At 35.6% G+C, this 15,471-nt stretch overlaps 1 protein-coding gene across 12 annotated transcripts in view; it reads left to right on the forward strand.

Annotated features, from left to right (window-relative positions):
• Nucleotides 1-15,471, forward strand: part of LOC129733813 (octopamine receptor beta-2R) — a 525,686-nt gene that overhangs the window by 217,588 nt on the left and 292,627 nt on the right. For 11 of the 12 annotated variants that reach the window (XR_008729722.1, XR_008729725.1, XR_008729723.1 and 8 more), the window contains one exon: nt 8,885-10,146. Coding sequence is in view for 9 of the 12 variants with exons in the window: in XM_055695381.1 (XP_055551356.1) it covers nt 9,614-10,146 (533 nt within the window). In the remaining 3 variants the exon portion in view is untranslated. The remainder of the gene's footprint in view (nt 1-8,884; nt 10,147-15,471) is intronic. The other variant, XM_055695345.1, reaches the window with a different exon arrangement.

Below are 15,471 nucleotides of genomic sequence, written 5' to 3' on the forward strand. Positions count from 1 at the left end.
GAGACGCATGAAACGCAAAAACTAAACATAACACTAACTGCTTGAAGATTTATTACACTTTTAAAATTAAAATATTTTTTTTTCTGTGTATATATCGAAGAAATATCGATTAACACGTAACAACTTGCACATCCCTACAGACAGACAATGCAGGTGTTACAGCAAAATTTTCCAATTAGAATTATCTTTCTAGCGCTTTCTTATTGAAACAAATTTTTCTAACTGGCGCTAATTATATGAAACAATAATTGAACGAATAAAAGCAGAATACTTAGCTTTACATAGGTTCTTCGACCCTTTTCCTTCCGCCATCGTTCAACTTTTACTATAGCACTTGCCACTGTATGACGTAACACTTTGACATTTTTTTCTTCGTTGGATGTTGGCTTACAAAAAAAAACAGAAAAACAAAACACATTTGCCGGACAATTTTCACATGATATCGTTCTTTTTTCATGTCAACTTCACACAATACAAACTTGAACTATTATGTCAATTTAAACTGCAGACTTTTTTTCCATAAATCCAGCAGAATACACTCGAATCACGCGAAAATATGACCGAGTAATTTTTTCTGTCCGAGATATTTTTTTTGCATGTAGGGGTAAAAAACAACAATCGAATTTAGTCTATCGTGTGTTAATTTGCCATGTGAAAATCAGCTATTTAGTTTGAAATTTTATTGATTTAGTCATTTTATTCACAAATTAGAGGCTAATCAATCCTGAATTACTTAAGTTTAGAAAAATTAGTTGCGCAAGATTTTTTTTTGAATTAAAAGTTTGTTCGGATTTTTTTCCTCATACGTTATTTGAGGAGTAATGGCCGTTTTCTTTTCGTTTTTTTTTGTCAGAGGTTTACGGTGTTTACGGTAGCGACGCAGAAGATTAACTGAAATTAAAAAAATTCATATAATTTCATTAGTCTAGAAGTACGATCGTTTTTATAACTATTTTGTTTTCAGTGCAAACTGGAGCGTTTTTCCCGAAAAAAAACATGTGTTGAGCGCTGATAATTATTTTTCAAATGTTTTGCCGGCAAAGTTAAACTTCGTTTAACAAAAATCGATCGTTCTACGACCGGGGCATTTAATAACGAATATTAAAAAAAAGATGAAGAAAATCGGTTGAGTAGTTAAACCGCAATCGTAAACACGGTGTTTTTTAAGAAACACAATGCCGAGATAAGCTTCCGTCTTTTTGTCACTCAACATGAATATCTTCACATCATTCGGATATACAATTGTGAATTCCGTCACCGGGTGCTTCTGAACTCGCTATTGGTGATTATCTACGTGAAGTAGGATGAAATACGAGTCAGATTCGATTATATAAGTTAAGATTCCGGATTGTACGGTACGTTTATCAATTATAAAACTACATTTTGGTGAGCTGAAGGCTCAAACTGAACTGGTTTATTATGTGCTTCGAAATGATCCACAGCAAAGGTCGTTAGCGCGCATCCTGTCAACTCGGCAGTTTCGATGCTATTGCATCGATAAGCAAATTGAACAGAATACTATATGTTGATATAATTGATTTTTTTTATTTATTTATTTTATTTTTATTATCGTAACTTAAATAGTCTCCTATTTTTTTTTTTTTTTCACTATATATGATCGAATTTTATACATAATCGAATCAGATATTTTTTAAAGTTTATTCTACATACATGTGTTGTTGTTTTCATAAAAATAGGAAGAGTTTTATTTTTAACTCATGCCTTTAAAAGTCAGAGGTGATCTCTCCATTATTAAACTCAACATTTCTTACAAAAAATATATTTTTCTTATAGGGGAATTGCTCCTATATTAATCTCGGTACCTATATTCATCTCATCATGCATTTTTGATCCATTTATCGTCAAGGTTTACTATATTTTCTACGTAAAACTTTCAACCATTTGACAAAATCGAGAAGCAAATAGATTTACCTTCAAAAATATGACGGTAAATTGAATGAGAATGAATGAGAGAAATAAGACGAATGTAGGTGCACCTAGCTGTTCATACAGCGATTACTTTAGTTATTTCTGATGTTTTTGCAGTCAAATGTAAAGAAACTTTACTTTTCTTTAGAAATGATTTTTACATTGGTATTTAAATTTTGAAGTAGAATACTTCTCTCAGGAAGTTCGGCTACATAGGGATGTGAAATGAAAATCTAAAACTGAAAAAAGTGAAAAATATGTCCAATTTCAAATGCTAATAAATCGGTTAGTTTTCGATGGATTTCCTTCGTTTTTGCAGCAATCGATTAGAAAATCTTCTAAGATTCCTACTAAATGCATGAAATTGCAATTTTATCATTCGAACTATTGTACTATTGAAAATTCTTAAGCCTTGTCAAAACACAAAATTCGACCTCTGATTGGTCGTTATACCGCGCTTTCCCAAGCACGGTCGGCAGAGTTATGGTCCTAGTAAATTGGGAATGCATCATTTGGCCTATATAAGAGCTTCATCAGATAATAAACAAACATTTCATCGGATATTAAATTGAACAACTGAAATTTGAAGAACACAAATGAATATTTGAAGAGTTAATATTTTCTCGTTTTGCGCTATAATCCAAAGTTAATTATCTTCATCTACATACTTACTCTGACTATTATTACGTGTTTGCATCGCTTAGTGTTTGGCTACGGTCATGCAGAACGCAAACAACGGCGCGATGCGATTCGGCAAGACGAAATGTGTTGAAATGTATAGCTCTACTTCGCCTTAGAAAGAGCTGTACATTTCACCACGGTAAGGCGAATCGCATCGCGCCGGCATTCGCGTTCTGCACAACCGTAGCCTTTGTTCCGTTCCTGTTTAATGATGTCGTATTAAATGTGCATATTACAATTCGGCAGCACTTCAACTTCTCATTTGCACAAAATTTAAAAATATTCAATGAACTTCATTCAAAATGTAAAACAAAAAGAAATTACAATACTGCCAATGAACGGTCAACGTTTATTTACTAGAAAAAATGACTGACACGCAAGCAGCCGGGTTATCTTTCTTGTAAAAGTATTCTACTTCAACCCTGCGGTCGTGGCTTTGCATACAACCTTCCTGTGATTTTTTTTATATATATTTTAAAATTCCAAATTATTTCAAAAATTGAAATTTTTATTTTATTTATATTATATTTTATATATGAATGAATTGGAGAACGTTCATTAACAACATTGCACAAAACTAACTATTTTCGTCTTCCCCCCTCCTGTATAGATCTACAAAATTTTCTTTATGGGTTACCTCGCTTTGTCAGATAGCTCCCCTTCCTTTCCATCAAGCGTTACGTGCTTTATGGAGGTTTCCTAACGATATATTAGCTTTAGATTAGTCATAAAAAGCAAAGCCTTGATGCTACATTCCGTATAGGAACTCGACCTTCTGTTTATAATACACATACATCGCAGCCAACTAGCGCTACGATCCTACTGACACCAACAGTCTCTCCCGGGCCGGGATTCGAACATACGACGACTGCATTGTTAGACCAGCATCGTACCTCGAGACCAGTTAGGAGAGTAGATAAGTCATATTTAATACAAAAATATTTTTTTCTCTACTATATATAATCGAGTATAAAATTATATACAGGGTGTTAGGTAGCTCACTTAAAATCCTTTAAGGGGTGATAGAGGACCCCATTAGATAAAAAAAACCTTCTACGCATATGGACAAAATTCAACTATTGCAGAGTTATTTTTTTCATCTAATAGGGTCCTCTATCACCCCTTGAAGGGTTTTAGGTGAGCTACCTAACACCCTGTATAATGGAATCATATATAATCAAGTCCGTATATAATCGAGTCCGACCTGTACAATCCTTCTAGGCTCGTATTCTATCAACTCTATAACGTCAGGGGTGATTTGGTCCCGGGCCCGTTGTACTTGTTTCGAATAAGTCTGCATGTATTTTTGACGTAGAGGTAAGTCTTACGGCAACATAACAGGTAAATTGAAAACCCGAAAACATCGAGAGCTTCACAAAAATTGTGCACTCAGTTTTATAAGGATTTCCTTTATTCTTGAAGCAACCAATTGTGTAACTTGCGTTGAGTTCACCAAAATGCAGAAAATTGTGATTTTGTGACGTTGACTATTGAAAAATGTATAGTCTTGTCAAACGCTTATTTCAACCAATCATGGCTGAAAACAAAGCCCTCTCAGTGGTCACGCATGAAACTCAGCATGAACAAATTTAGTCTTTATTGCCCGATCACTGTGGAATGATTCACTGGATAGCGAATGGACTAGCAGCAAGCATAGCTTCGGCAAGTCGCAGCGCAGCAGACGGTGATTTCAAATATAATATTTTTGTAGGAGTTTTGCTGCAACACCCGGCGATTCGATGGCGGCTTTTCATAGTTGTAGATTTTGTATCCCCCGTCTGTGTGGGACGCACCGTCATACAGGCATATCTGTACCACTACTAAAGACGTCCGGATATGTAATGATTCTGTGCGTACTTTGCGCAGTTTGTCCGTGATTCGATCCGATTTGGGCGTTTTCAATTTTTTGGTGTCAGCAGCAATTTAATTTGAGGGGGAAATTTATTCCTCTTTTGATTCAACGTATATTTCAGCGTTAGTTTTTTAATTTTCTTAGCCTAAATTTAAAATAGTTTGAAAGCGAATGCATTTACGAACTAAATTATTACGAGCTTCACGACTCAAATATCAGATGTTTAAAATGATTAGAAAACAAATTTTTGAAAAAAATCGAAACTATTAAAAATAAGAACCTTTTATGAAAAATGTTTTTAATTTCATTATCCTGAACCTTCAATCAAAAGTTTCTTTGAAAATTTGTTTTAAAAAATCCACTCTTTTGTTTTTAAATTAAAAATTAGTGTAAATTTTTACTTGTTGTTAAGTTGCAGAAAAATGTTTTTTTCTGTGGTGTATTTTTCTTTTGTAAGGCATTATTCATTGCCTAAAACACATTTTCAGAGACTTTTTCTTTTAACCAACGGTTTCCGAGTTACAACACTACAAATAAAACTTATGCCTTACAATACTACAAAATAAACTTACGTGCACTGGCAGCATGTGTTCACTTATTGTTTTGTTTGTTTGCTGGCAGAGTGTAAAGAAATAATAATAGAACTAGAAAAATCCAATGTCGTCGGCAAATGGTAATCCGTTACGACGATATATTGAACAAACTTGCACTATTGCGATACACCAATGACACTTTTAAACGCCTCAAAATTATTAAGTTGAAGTAGCTATTATTTTACCGCCATTCGCCAAAAGCTTGTTAATGAAGTTAAAAAGAATTATTTTCAAAACAATTCCCTTTCCTTTCAAAGCAGAATTCAGTTCCACCAACGTTTTTCCATGTATTCTCAACATGCTTGAACATTTTTATGGCTTTGAGAAGGACCAATTGTGCTCTGTACTTGATTGCAGGAATTAAAAAAAAATACTTCGAGCAGCTTTACTTTGAGACAGCGTTGGTTTATCTTTAACATCGGACTCAAGGTGCTTGGAAATCTGAGCTCGTCTGCTAGCTTGACGGTTGTACAGTTGACGAAAAACAAATGTATCCCGCGCACAGCGTTCGCTTTTATACCCACAAACTGTGTACAATGCAGTCCGTCCCTTGTTTCAAATTCTTTCATTCAATCACTTACGGCGTGCCGCTTAATTCTGCGGCAGTTCTGTTTTGTCGTCACATCGCTGTTTCGTTCAATCGAATTTTGTTGTTGCAATTTCCGGTCATGGCAAAGCTTAAGTCAAGGGAAAGACTATGTCCTATTTACGGCATGTTGGGCTTCAATTGCCGGTAGCTTTAAATGCATCACTATTTAAGCGATTCCTTTCTGGAGCGTAGAGATTGAATTCCGCGAGAATGGCAGATGAATCAATTTCTTGTTTTCATGACCTTCGCAATTAAGATAATTTGTGCGTGAGATCTTCTTCTCTCCAACGTTTCGATCCCCAATAACATGCAGCGGAAGATGCCTTAGAGCCATACGCACGATTTTTTTCTGAACAGCTTCCATGCGATCAATCCAGACCTTGTTGAACGAACACCAAGCGACAACCGCTGATTCGAGCATCGATCGTACCAGGGCTTAGTACAAAGCTTTCATGCTCAGTGAATCGAGGAATATATCGGGAATACTTAAAATAAATCCCAGCTGCTTGTTGGCTGTTGAAATTACATCGCGTAGCGTGCCTGGAATGTAAGCTGACTGTCAAAAATTACGCCAAGGTCTTTAACTTCGCTTACACGCTGGAGAGCTTGCCCAGACAAGCTGTATGGAAAGCTAATTGATTGAAGCTTCCTGTTGAAGGTAATTACTGACAGTTTTCTACACACAGGGTAGGAAGATTACGGTTGCTCCAATTATTGAAAGCATCAAGCAACTTTTGTAGCTCCAAACATTCTCCAAGGCAGGCCACAATCTGAAAGACTTTCACATCGTCTGCAAAAAGAAGCCGTGTACCTCGCGGTAAAATAGTAGCAAAATAGTAGAAGTGGACCCAGATTGCTTCCTTGTGGCACTCCAGAAGAAGTTGTAAATGGCTCAGAATGTGACGACCCAAGACTAACACATACAACTCTGTCGGTCAGGTATGAACGAAACCATCTCACGAGCATGGGGGAGAGCCCCAGTTTAGCCAGCTTTCGTAGAAGGATACCGTGATCAACTCGAGTGAACGCAGTCTTGAAGTCCGCGTACACATATATTTAACATCTTCAAACTTTCAAACTTTTGAGCACTAATTCTAAGTAAAATTCGAAAATTCGATTTTCATTGCCACCCCAATTATACAGTTGACGGAAAGCAAACGAATTCCGCGCACATCGTTCGTCTGTATACCTACAAACACTGTACAATGCAGTCTCTCCCTTGTTTTACATTTTTTCATTCCATCATCTACGTCATGCCGCCTGGTTTTGCAGCAGTCATTGTCACATCGCTATTTCGTTCAATCGGTCGATGAAGTCAAGCGAAAGACAAAATCCTGTTCATCGCGTGCTGGATTGCAATTCCCGAAAGGTCGAATTTACGTCAGTTACATAATGGAAATTATACTGGGGTATCCGTCGGATCAGTGATGGAGTACCTTGCTGGTGTCAATGTTATCCAGGAAAGAGTGGTGTTCTTCCAAATCTCCAAGCTGTTCTGGTCTCAAAGAAAACGGGAAAAGAGTATAACTTGATTGATTCACTGCTTTGGAATAAGTAAAATCAACCGGTCCTTCAAGGACGACCACATGTTCTCAATTGAAGAAATAAAAATAAGCTTTCGTCTCTCATTGAAATTTAAAATTTAACATAATATTTTCATCGAGCACTATCGCACTGTGGTGAACTTCTGTGTATTCTTACTATAACACTATACTATAACACTTGTCTATTTAACAATTCTTGTGAATTTTGGTTCCCATAGCTATTTCAGTTACGCGACAAAAGCTTCCATCAACTCCAACGCGAACGTTAACCGACCGCCTCCTTTCACTGTTGAATCGATGGAGACGCCAAATACATCGCTCTAAGGAACGAGCTTAGGGAAACATTTGGGTCTAGAGCTCGACAGTAATATTTTAGACAAAAAATGGCTTCTACAAAGTCGGTTTCCTCTAATCACAAATTAGAGTGACCTAAATTTTCGATGAAATCTAGCATCTACCTTTCTTGTCTTTGCAGCTAGAGTTAAACGATGTTATACAATGTTGTAGCCCCTTCAATTTTGCTTTACTTTGCAGAAGAAAGTTTTTCTATCTTTCAAAATAAACGATATAAAGCTATTTTATTAGACCACAACAAGAAAACTAATCTAAAATTTGGGTCACAATAATTTGTGATTAGAGGAAAATGTGAGTTCCATCATCATTACTATCGAGCTTTTGATCCCTAGAAGGCTGTCGAATAAATAACTTAGCGTCTCCACTGATTCCACAGTGAAAGGAGGCGCTCGGTTAACGTTCGCGTTGAAGTTAATGAAAGCTTTTGTCGCGTAACTGAAATGGCTAGTGGCTCCAAAATTCACATGAATCGTTAAATAGCTATAATCTTTCAATTTTTTTCAGATAGTTTGTCAGCAACGTATAAAAATTTAATCTCTAAAACACGCAATACGCTAGGTGAATTTAGAAACTGAACTTCGATAGGCAACAGAAAGAAGGAATAACTCGGAATAAATTTAAGGTTTGATTGGAACACTGAACATAGGGATTTTTTTTAACAAGTCCGGATATTATTTCTAGGAATTTCAAAATGTGGAACAAGTTTTTGTTTAGAGTATTCAAGAGAAGTCTGGTATCTCATTGTCTACTCTACTAGAAAATAATGAGAGATTAATACAGGCTTATTCTATAGCGCACACCAACGTCTCTTTATCAAACTTTCAACTCAAAAATAATTATTGTTAATTCCATTCCCATAAATTCCTCCCTTCAATGAAATAGATTTACCCTCGTCACAGAACCATTTTACGCACTTATACTCACGTTTTATTAAACAATAAAACACAAACTAATTTAAAACCCAGTTTTCATTTTTACTCATCTTCTGGAGGGTGAAAGAACCATCATAGAAGCTTTCTAATAATTTGCAATCATCTTCATCACACTTTTTCAATCATAATTCAATTATTCGTTGAATTTCTTTTAAAACTTCGCCCTCGCTATATACTTTGCATCATAAAACTTAAAGTTTGTTCTGCTGTGAATATAACTTTCAATTGTATCCCCTTTCGCTACATTTCGGATAAAAACAAATGGACAAAAAAGAAACAAATCTTCCCTCGCACTACTTTACTTCCTCGCCATTCGAAACTCGTTTGTATAATATATCTTCCCGACTGCTATTCCGTATACAAACAGAAACTTATTTCCGCTTATTTCTTTATGTTCTTTCTTTTCTTAGATCCGATTGTCTGTAACTGGAGCCAAGCAAAGGGAGGAAAAAAAACATCAAAACCTCTCGCTACCAGCACACGATACCAGCTTTAGTAGACTGGGGAGCCAGGAGTATCCGCATGTCTGCCAACGGTGGAATCGGAACAAGCTCGGAAGCCGTGTGGAATCGAAACCAAGATGACTTTAAAAAAGTTGGAATTTATACGAAAATTAATGACCATTAAATCGAAATTGAAGCTTCAGTAAACGCGAGTGCAGTGAGCAGTTAATTATTTGGTGGCGAAGAGAGAGTGAAAAGAAGAGAACCCACATACCGAGAAGATTTTATCCCACACTTAAATGCGCAAAAAAGTGAGTTGCAGCAGTGGAAGGAATTCGCCCACCAGTTGTAGTGTTACGGTTCAGCGGTAGTGGAAAGCAGAAAGTTCAAATGTAATGAGTGTAATTAGAAATAATAATCCGGCCAACGCTGTCGGTAAAAGATGAGGAGTGAAACCCGTTACGTTACGTTCTGGCCGTTGTGTGTGGGTGTGATATTTAGCAATCAGTGCTGATTTCGACCGTGCAGAACGGAAATAAATTGAATAAACCGTGGTTGTGAATTCTAGTGTAAGGTGCTTGTAAATGTGTGCTATCAAGGCTGGTTAATTAGTCCTTAATCGATTTAATCTAGTGTGCAATAGCTTAGCAGCGAGCTCGTGTGCTCCACTTTGCTGATTGGTGCTCCGTACAGTGTATGATGTATCCTTCCAATGATGACTTTCCGAAATATATGTATTCAGCAGCAGCAGCATCACCATCATCACCATCATCATCATCATCATCACTGTCCGCATCGGCTCCGATATCGTCCTACAATCAGGATGTTGCCCTGGATGGTAGTGGCGGAGGTTTGTTCTTCAATGGTTCCGGTGCGGCGTTGGCATCGGCGGCGGCTAAGGCGGCCTCAGCGGCTGCGACCGGATCTTCCGCGACGACGACAGCGGCGAACATTTTCGGTGTCGGCCGAGTTGTTGGCGGTGAATCCGGTGCAGCGGCAGGGGATCACATGATTTACCGGGGCTACGGTACCGGGATGCCGTCACTAAGTTCCCTGGACGTGGCTGCGACGGAGAGTATTCTAGACGACGATATTGCCACCAATGCCGGCAACTGGGTGGACGTACTGTTGACTGTTTTGAAGGCATCGATCATGATGTTCATCATTGTGGCTGCCATTTTCGGCAACTTGCTCGTCATTATTTCGGTTAAGCGACATAGAAAATTAAGGTAAGTTTGAGTGAATCTTTGAGCTTACGCACATGCATCATACACGGTAATAGGTATGACATTAGTTCAGAGCACATTGTCGAAAATATTACAAAAATCTGGCTCATTGCCTCATGTATTTTTTCGTCTGTTCAAATGATCATTTGTTATGGTAATGAAGATTGAAGATTGCTCTTTGACTCCTTCCTAAGTTTGAATGAAAAAGTTTTAACAAAAAAAAAATTCCATGCCAATTGATCTGAAAATTCGCAAAAAAATTATCAACCACTTTTGATTTGAATGAAACTATGCATACGTGTTTAGCTAAGCCAACTGAGTATTTTTCACAGATGAAGAACTCCTGAAATGAAACTCCTAACTCAAGGCTAGTTTCCTAAGAGGGTGGATGCATTTTGGCATAGGTTTTGTTCAAAGCATTGTAGTTCAGAAACTATTAGTTATACATAAAAACTAGTAGTGCTTTACCAAAAAATGCATACGATGAAAAAATGTAACCAGAAAAATTATAATTTAGCTGATACAAATTTTGAATAGTTTCCATGTCCACGGTTATCAAAGTTAGCTAAGGGGTGGGAAAAAAATAAATAATACTGAGAAGAAAAATACGGAATAGCTTTAATAAAAAATTGTGTGCAAGTTACGACGTTAGTAACTTGCAAGACAAAAGAGTGTTGAAAAATATCACATAATCATAACTATTAATCAATTGGCTTGCCTTTTGATGACACTTTCACAGTCACTGGACTTGTTTGTTGCTAATTTGTATCGGCCTTATATAATTATAATTATTCACTGCACAATGGTAAACCAAGCGTCTCCATCGATTGAAACGTAAAAGTGTGCCCCACGATTAACTTTTATTGGCATTGAGCACCGGAATTTACAGGAACTGGGCAAATCCAATAATCTGGGTTTGATAAGGAGTTGTGTTCCCAATCTGCATGAATCACATACCAAACCAAAAATAAGTTTTAAACACTGAACATTATTGAACAAAAAGGAAAATGGGTTATGAGGTTGGTGTTTAGTTCGTCATTCATGCTGTTTGGGAACACAAATTCTAATCAAACACAAATTACTGAATTTGCCCAGTTCCAGTGAATTTCGGTGCACCATACCAACAAAAGGTAACCGTGCGCCCCCTTTCACGTTTCAATCGATGGACACGCTAGGTTTACCATTGTGCAGACGACTAGGGTACGAATTGAGAGGGAAATTTGACTCTGGAGCTCGATAATTTTAACGATAAACTTTCTTGAACAAAGTTGTTACATATGATGAAGCACTCATTTTTATGTTACAGCAAATTGATGCAATAATATATCTAACTTTATTGTAGAAACAATTGAAATGAACTCTACAATGCTGTAGCCCCGTGAACTTAAGGCAGCTCTGCCGAAAATAATTTTACTGTCTACCTTTGAGAATAGTCGATATAGAGCTATTTTATGTTTAATAAATCACAATAAGGTGAATTTACCATACCTTATACATTTTAGTATACCAAAAGTCCAATTCTTCATTTTTTTAAAGGACAGCTGAGATATAAGGTAAATAAATAATATATCATTGGATTAAGCAACTTATTGGATTGAGAAGAGAATAGAAGAAAAAAAATTATTACTATTTTTTACAAAATGGCGGCTGTGCAGCGATTGCCGTGCACCGCTTTTTTTAAAGTTCTTCCGCAGCGAGCGGTAGAAGTCGTTCCGAACTTCACCTATAACCAAAACAATTTTTTTTTCATTATCTACATAAGCGTCGCTAGTGAAGTACACATGATTATATTTTTAGAATTTTTCTTCGCAAAATGACAACGGTTTGTAGAAAAAAAAATCTTTTTCGACAAAAAAAATCGACTTTAATTGTTTATGACTTTTGTTGTTGTTAATCAATCTCTTAAATCGTGTGAAGAAACTACTGTTAAAATTTCAAGTCAATCGGATGTGAACTTTGTGAGTTCTTCTGCTCGCCAATTTTGAAAACATGGTTTTGAGAAAAACGCGTTGATAATTCAAAATGCTGCAATGATAAAGCCCCTAATATTTTTTTACATTCAGTCAGCTATCCCTACGCCGTAAAGTTTCCTTCCTGAACTTTATTTTCCGCTCCTACCTTTTTTTTATCTGCTGTAAGGCTGCGTCTAGCCTCTTTCGTGATATCAGACATGCGATGCTCAGCGACTTTGACGCGGTTGGCGTCTGACCCCACGTGAAACTCAAGATTGTAACTCATATTTAGGTACTTTTGAATATAACTCACAGTTAACAAGTATAGAAAAACTCAAACAAAGAACGTACACAACGAGAACGGCTGATCCCCTAAACAAAGGGAAATTGTGAGTAAACACGTGCTGTAGAGACGCTGTAACGGTCGAAACTTGATGCAACGACCTCTATAATTCAAATTTGAAACACGATATCGTTCATAGGTGACTTCAACTAGTTTACAAAGCCTCGAAATTAAAAAAAAAAACAAGAATCGCCAAAATAAACGAAAAATGTTATTTTAGAGCATGGAAGTTGTTCGGTAAAAATTGATTCAAACGAAAGATTAATTTTTACGAAAGATAGTTGGATTTCTGAAAATGAGCTCTTTAGATAATAAATTTTATTTTTTTCAATGTATTTTAAAAAAACATATTATTTTTCAGAAGACGAAATTATTATCTACAACGTTGTTGAAGACGTCACACTGATCAAACAAACTGTTTTGGCTCGTGTTCCTAAAATAATACCAATAGCACAAAATGACATCTTTGGCCCATAGAAACGTCTATGCAAAGTTTCAGCCAAATCAAAAATGACAATAAAAATATTAAAACTGGGACATTTTTTGTGGAACTACTTTGTGCAACTGAAGGAGCATTTTCTAAATAAACGAGGTGATTTCACTACTGTGCATGATGGACTAGAGAACGTCTAGTAATTAGGTAACACAAATAATGCAATTCTTTTTAGGACTTTGAAATTTTTTTGTATGGGTGGTAAGACTTTCCAAACCGTTCACCTTTCGTTCGTGCGTTACGTAATAATTAGATGTACCCTTACATGTTTGTTTGCAAATTTCAAATTACGGAAACCAATTTTGAATTATAAAAAATATTAAAAATCTTGCTTCGATTTTGCGTACAATTCGATTTTACGCACATTTCAAAAACGAGCATGTGCGTAAAATCGAGGTATGCCTGTAGCTAGGGGCTTCTATCGCACAAATAATTCACGGTGCTACAAATGATGAAAAAATGTAAGAACTTTTGATGTCACTTAGTGTGGGTTGTAGCTTTAGTCAAATGTTACTTGCGCGTTTACTTGAAGTTTTTCAAATACCCCAAAAACTATTAGTTATGGTCAAAACCCTGTTTTTTACCTTAGCTCACATTTTTATGTTTGATTCGGTTATTTTTCAATCAATTTTTTATATTTTGGCTGTTTTGGAAAGGCAAAAGTAGAACTCTTGAAGCTTATAAATACGTCTAAAGAGTTTACCTATATGTGATGAATAGTTTTAAATAAAATAAGATGTTTTATATTGAATAAAATAAGATGATTTGTTTTTTTTCAAATTTTACCTATATGTGATGAATAGTTTTAAAATAAATAAGATAGGTGGTTTATGTTATTTTCAAATTTTTCCAAATTTATTCGCAATTTTTTACACATTTTTGTAATGAACGAGCTTTAATTGCTGTAGAATTTGAAAAGCACATTTAGTGCCAAACGAAAACAGTAAGTGTTTTGTCTGAGATATGACTTGATGTTTTCCACCATATATGTACTTAGATTTCGTCAAATCATTTCTCAGCCAAATTATAACATAATTATTAAATTATAACGTTAACAACACCTATTGTTTTCGTTTGGTACTAAAAAGAACTTTCAAAATTTTACAACAATTGAAGCTCCATCATTACAAAAATGTGTGGAAAATTGCGAATAAATTTGGAAAAATTTGAAAATAACATAAAACATCTTATTTATTCTAAAACTTTTCATCACATGTAGGTAATCTCTTTAGACATATTTATATGATTCAAATGCTCCATTTTTCGCCCTTCCAAAACAGCTGAAATATAAAAAATCGGTTGAAAAATAACCGTATTAAACATAAAAATGTAAGCTAAGGTAAAAAACAAGGTTTTGAACATAACTTATAATTTTCGGGGTATTTGAAAAACTTCAAGTAAACGCGCAAGTAAAATTTGACTCAAGCTACAACCCACACTAAGTCACATCAAAAGTTCTTGCATTTTTTCATCATTTGTAGCACCGTGAATTAATTGTGCGATAGAAGCCAAAAACTCTGGTTTTCTTAAAAAATACATAACTGAGCCAAATATCAACCGATTTCCACAAAACTACTTTCACTTGATTTGGAATTAAATATACCTTTAAAATTATAGTCCATTTGTGGTATATTTCCTACAAAAATAGACGGCAAATTTAAGATTAAATTGAAAAATTGCGTGAAAAAGTCTAAAAAATTATATATAATCTCGAATAACTTAACATGTTGCATTGATATTAGAACAAAACTGTATATATTTTGAAAGCTCTATTTGTCTTCTTTCTAAAACTGCTAAAATATTGGAAATCGGTTGATAAATGACTGAGTTAAAAAATATTATATGCGCAGAGATCTAAAAAACGGTATTTTGACCATTACTTCAGATTTTGGGGTGTGTGGAAAATTTCTAGTATGAGCGAATGTTACTCTCAACATGCCCTACAACCTACACTAGGTCACTTTAGAAGTTCTTGCATTTTTTTTTCATTTGTAGCACAGTGTAATTTTGGATGGAATCGCAGATGTCATTCGCAAAGAGTGCGAAGATAAGCGGTCCCAATATGCTACCTTGGGGTACTCCGGAAGGCATGGGAAAACAGTAAGAATGGCTTCCTAGGACATGAACGGAGGCTGTTCGACCCTTAAGATATGATAATAGCCTATTGGTTATCCATTCGGGCATGCCAAGTCGTTTCATTTTTTCTACAGCTAACATGTGCGGAACCTTGTCAAATGCTTTGGAAAAATCGAAGTAAATTGCATCTACCTGCTGACGTTTCTCAATACGTTTCAAAACGTTTGCCACAAAGCACATGAATATGACTATTAAAAACTTTACCGGAGACATTATGGCAATCTAATAAACCGTTTTAACCGTAAAAAAATTTCAATTCCCCATAGAGTGTTCTCTTCGAATTTAAAAATATTTATACAGCCAAAACGGTTTGTTTGATTGGCATAGTGTCTTTGGCAAAGTTGTAGATAACAATTCTAACCTTCAACAAAAATTTGCTCCTCGAAAAAGATATTAATTTTTTT

This window comes from Wyeomyia smithii, chromosome 1 (genome assembly GCF_029784165.1).
Source record: "Wyeomyia smithii strain HCP4-BCI-WySm-NY-G18 chromosome 1, ASM2978416v1, whole genome shotgun sequence".
NCBI lineage: Eukaryota > Metazoa > Arthropoda > Insecta > Diptera > Culicidae > Wyeomyia > Wyeomyia smithii.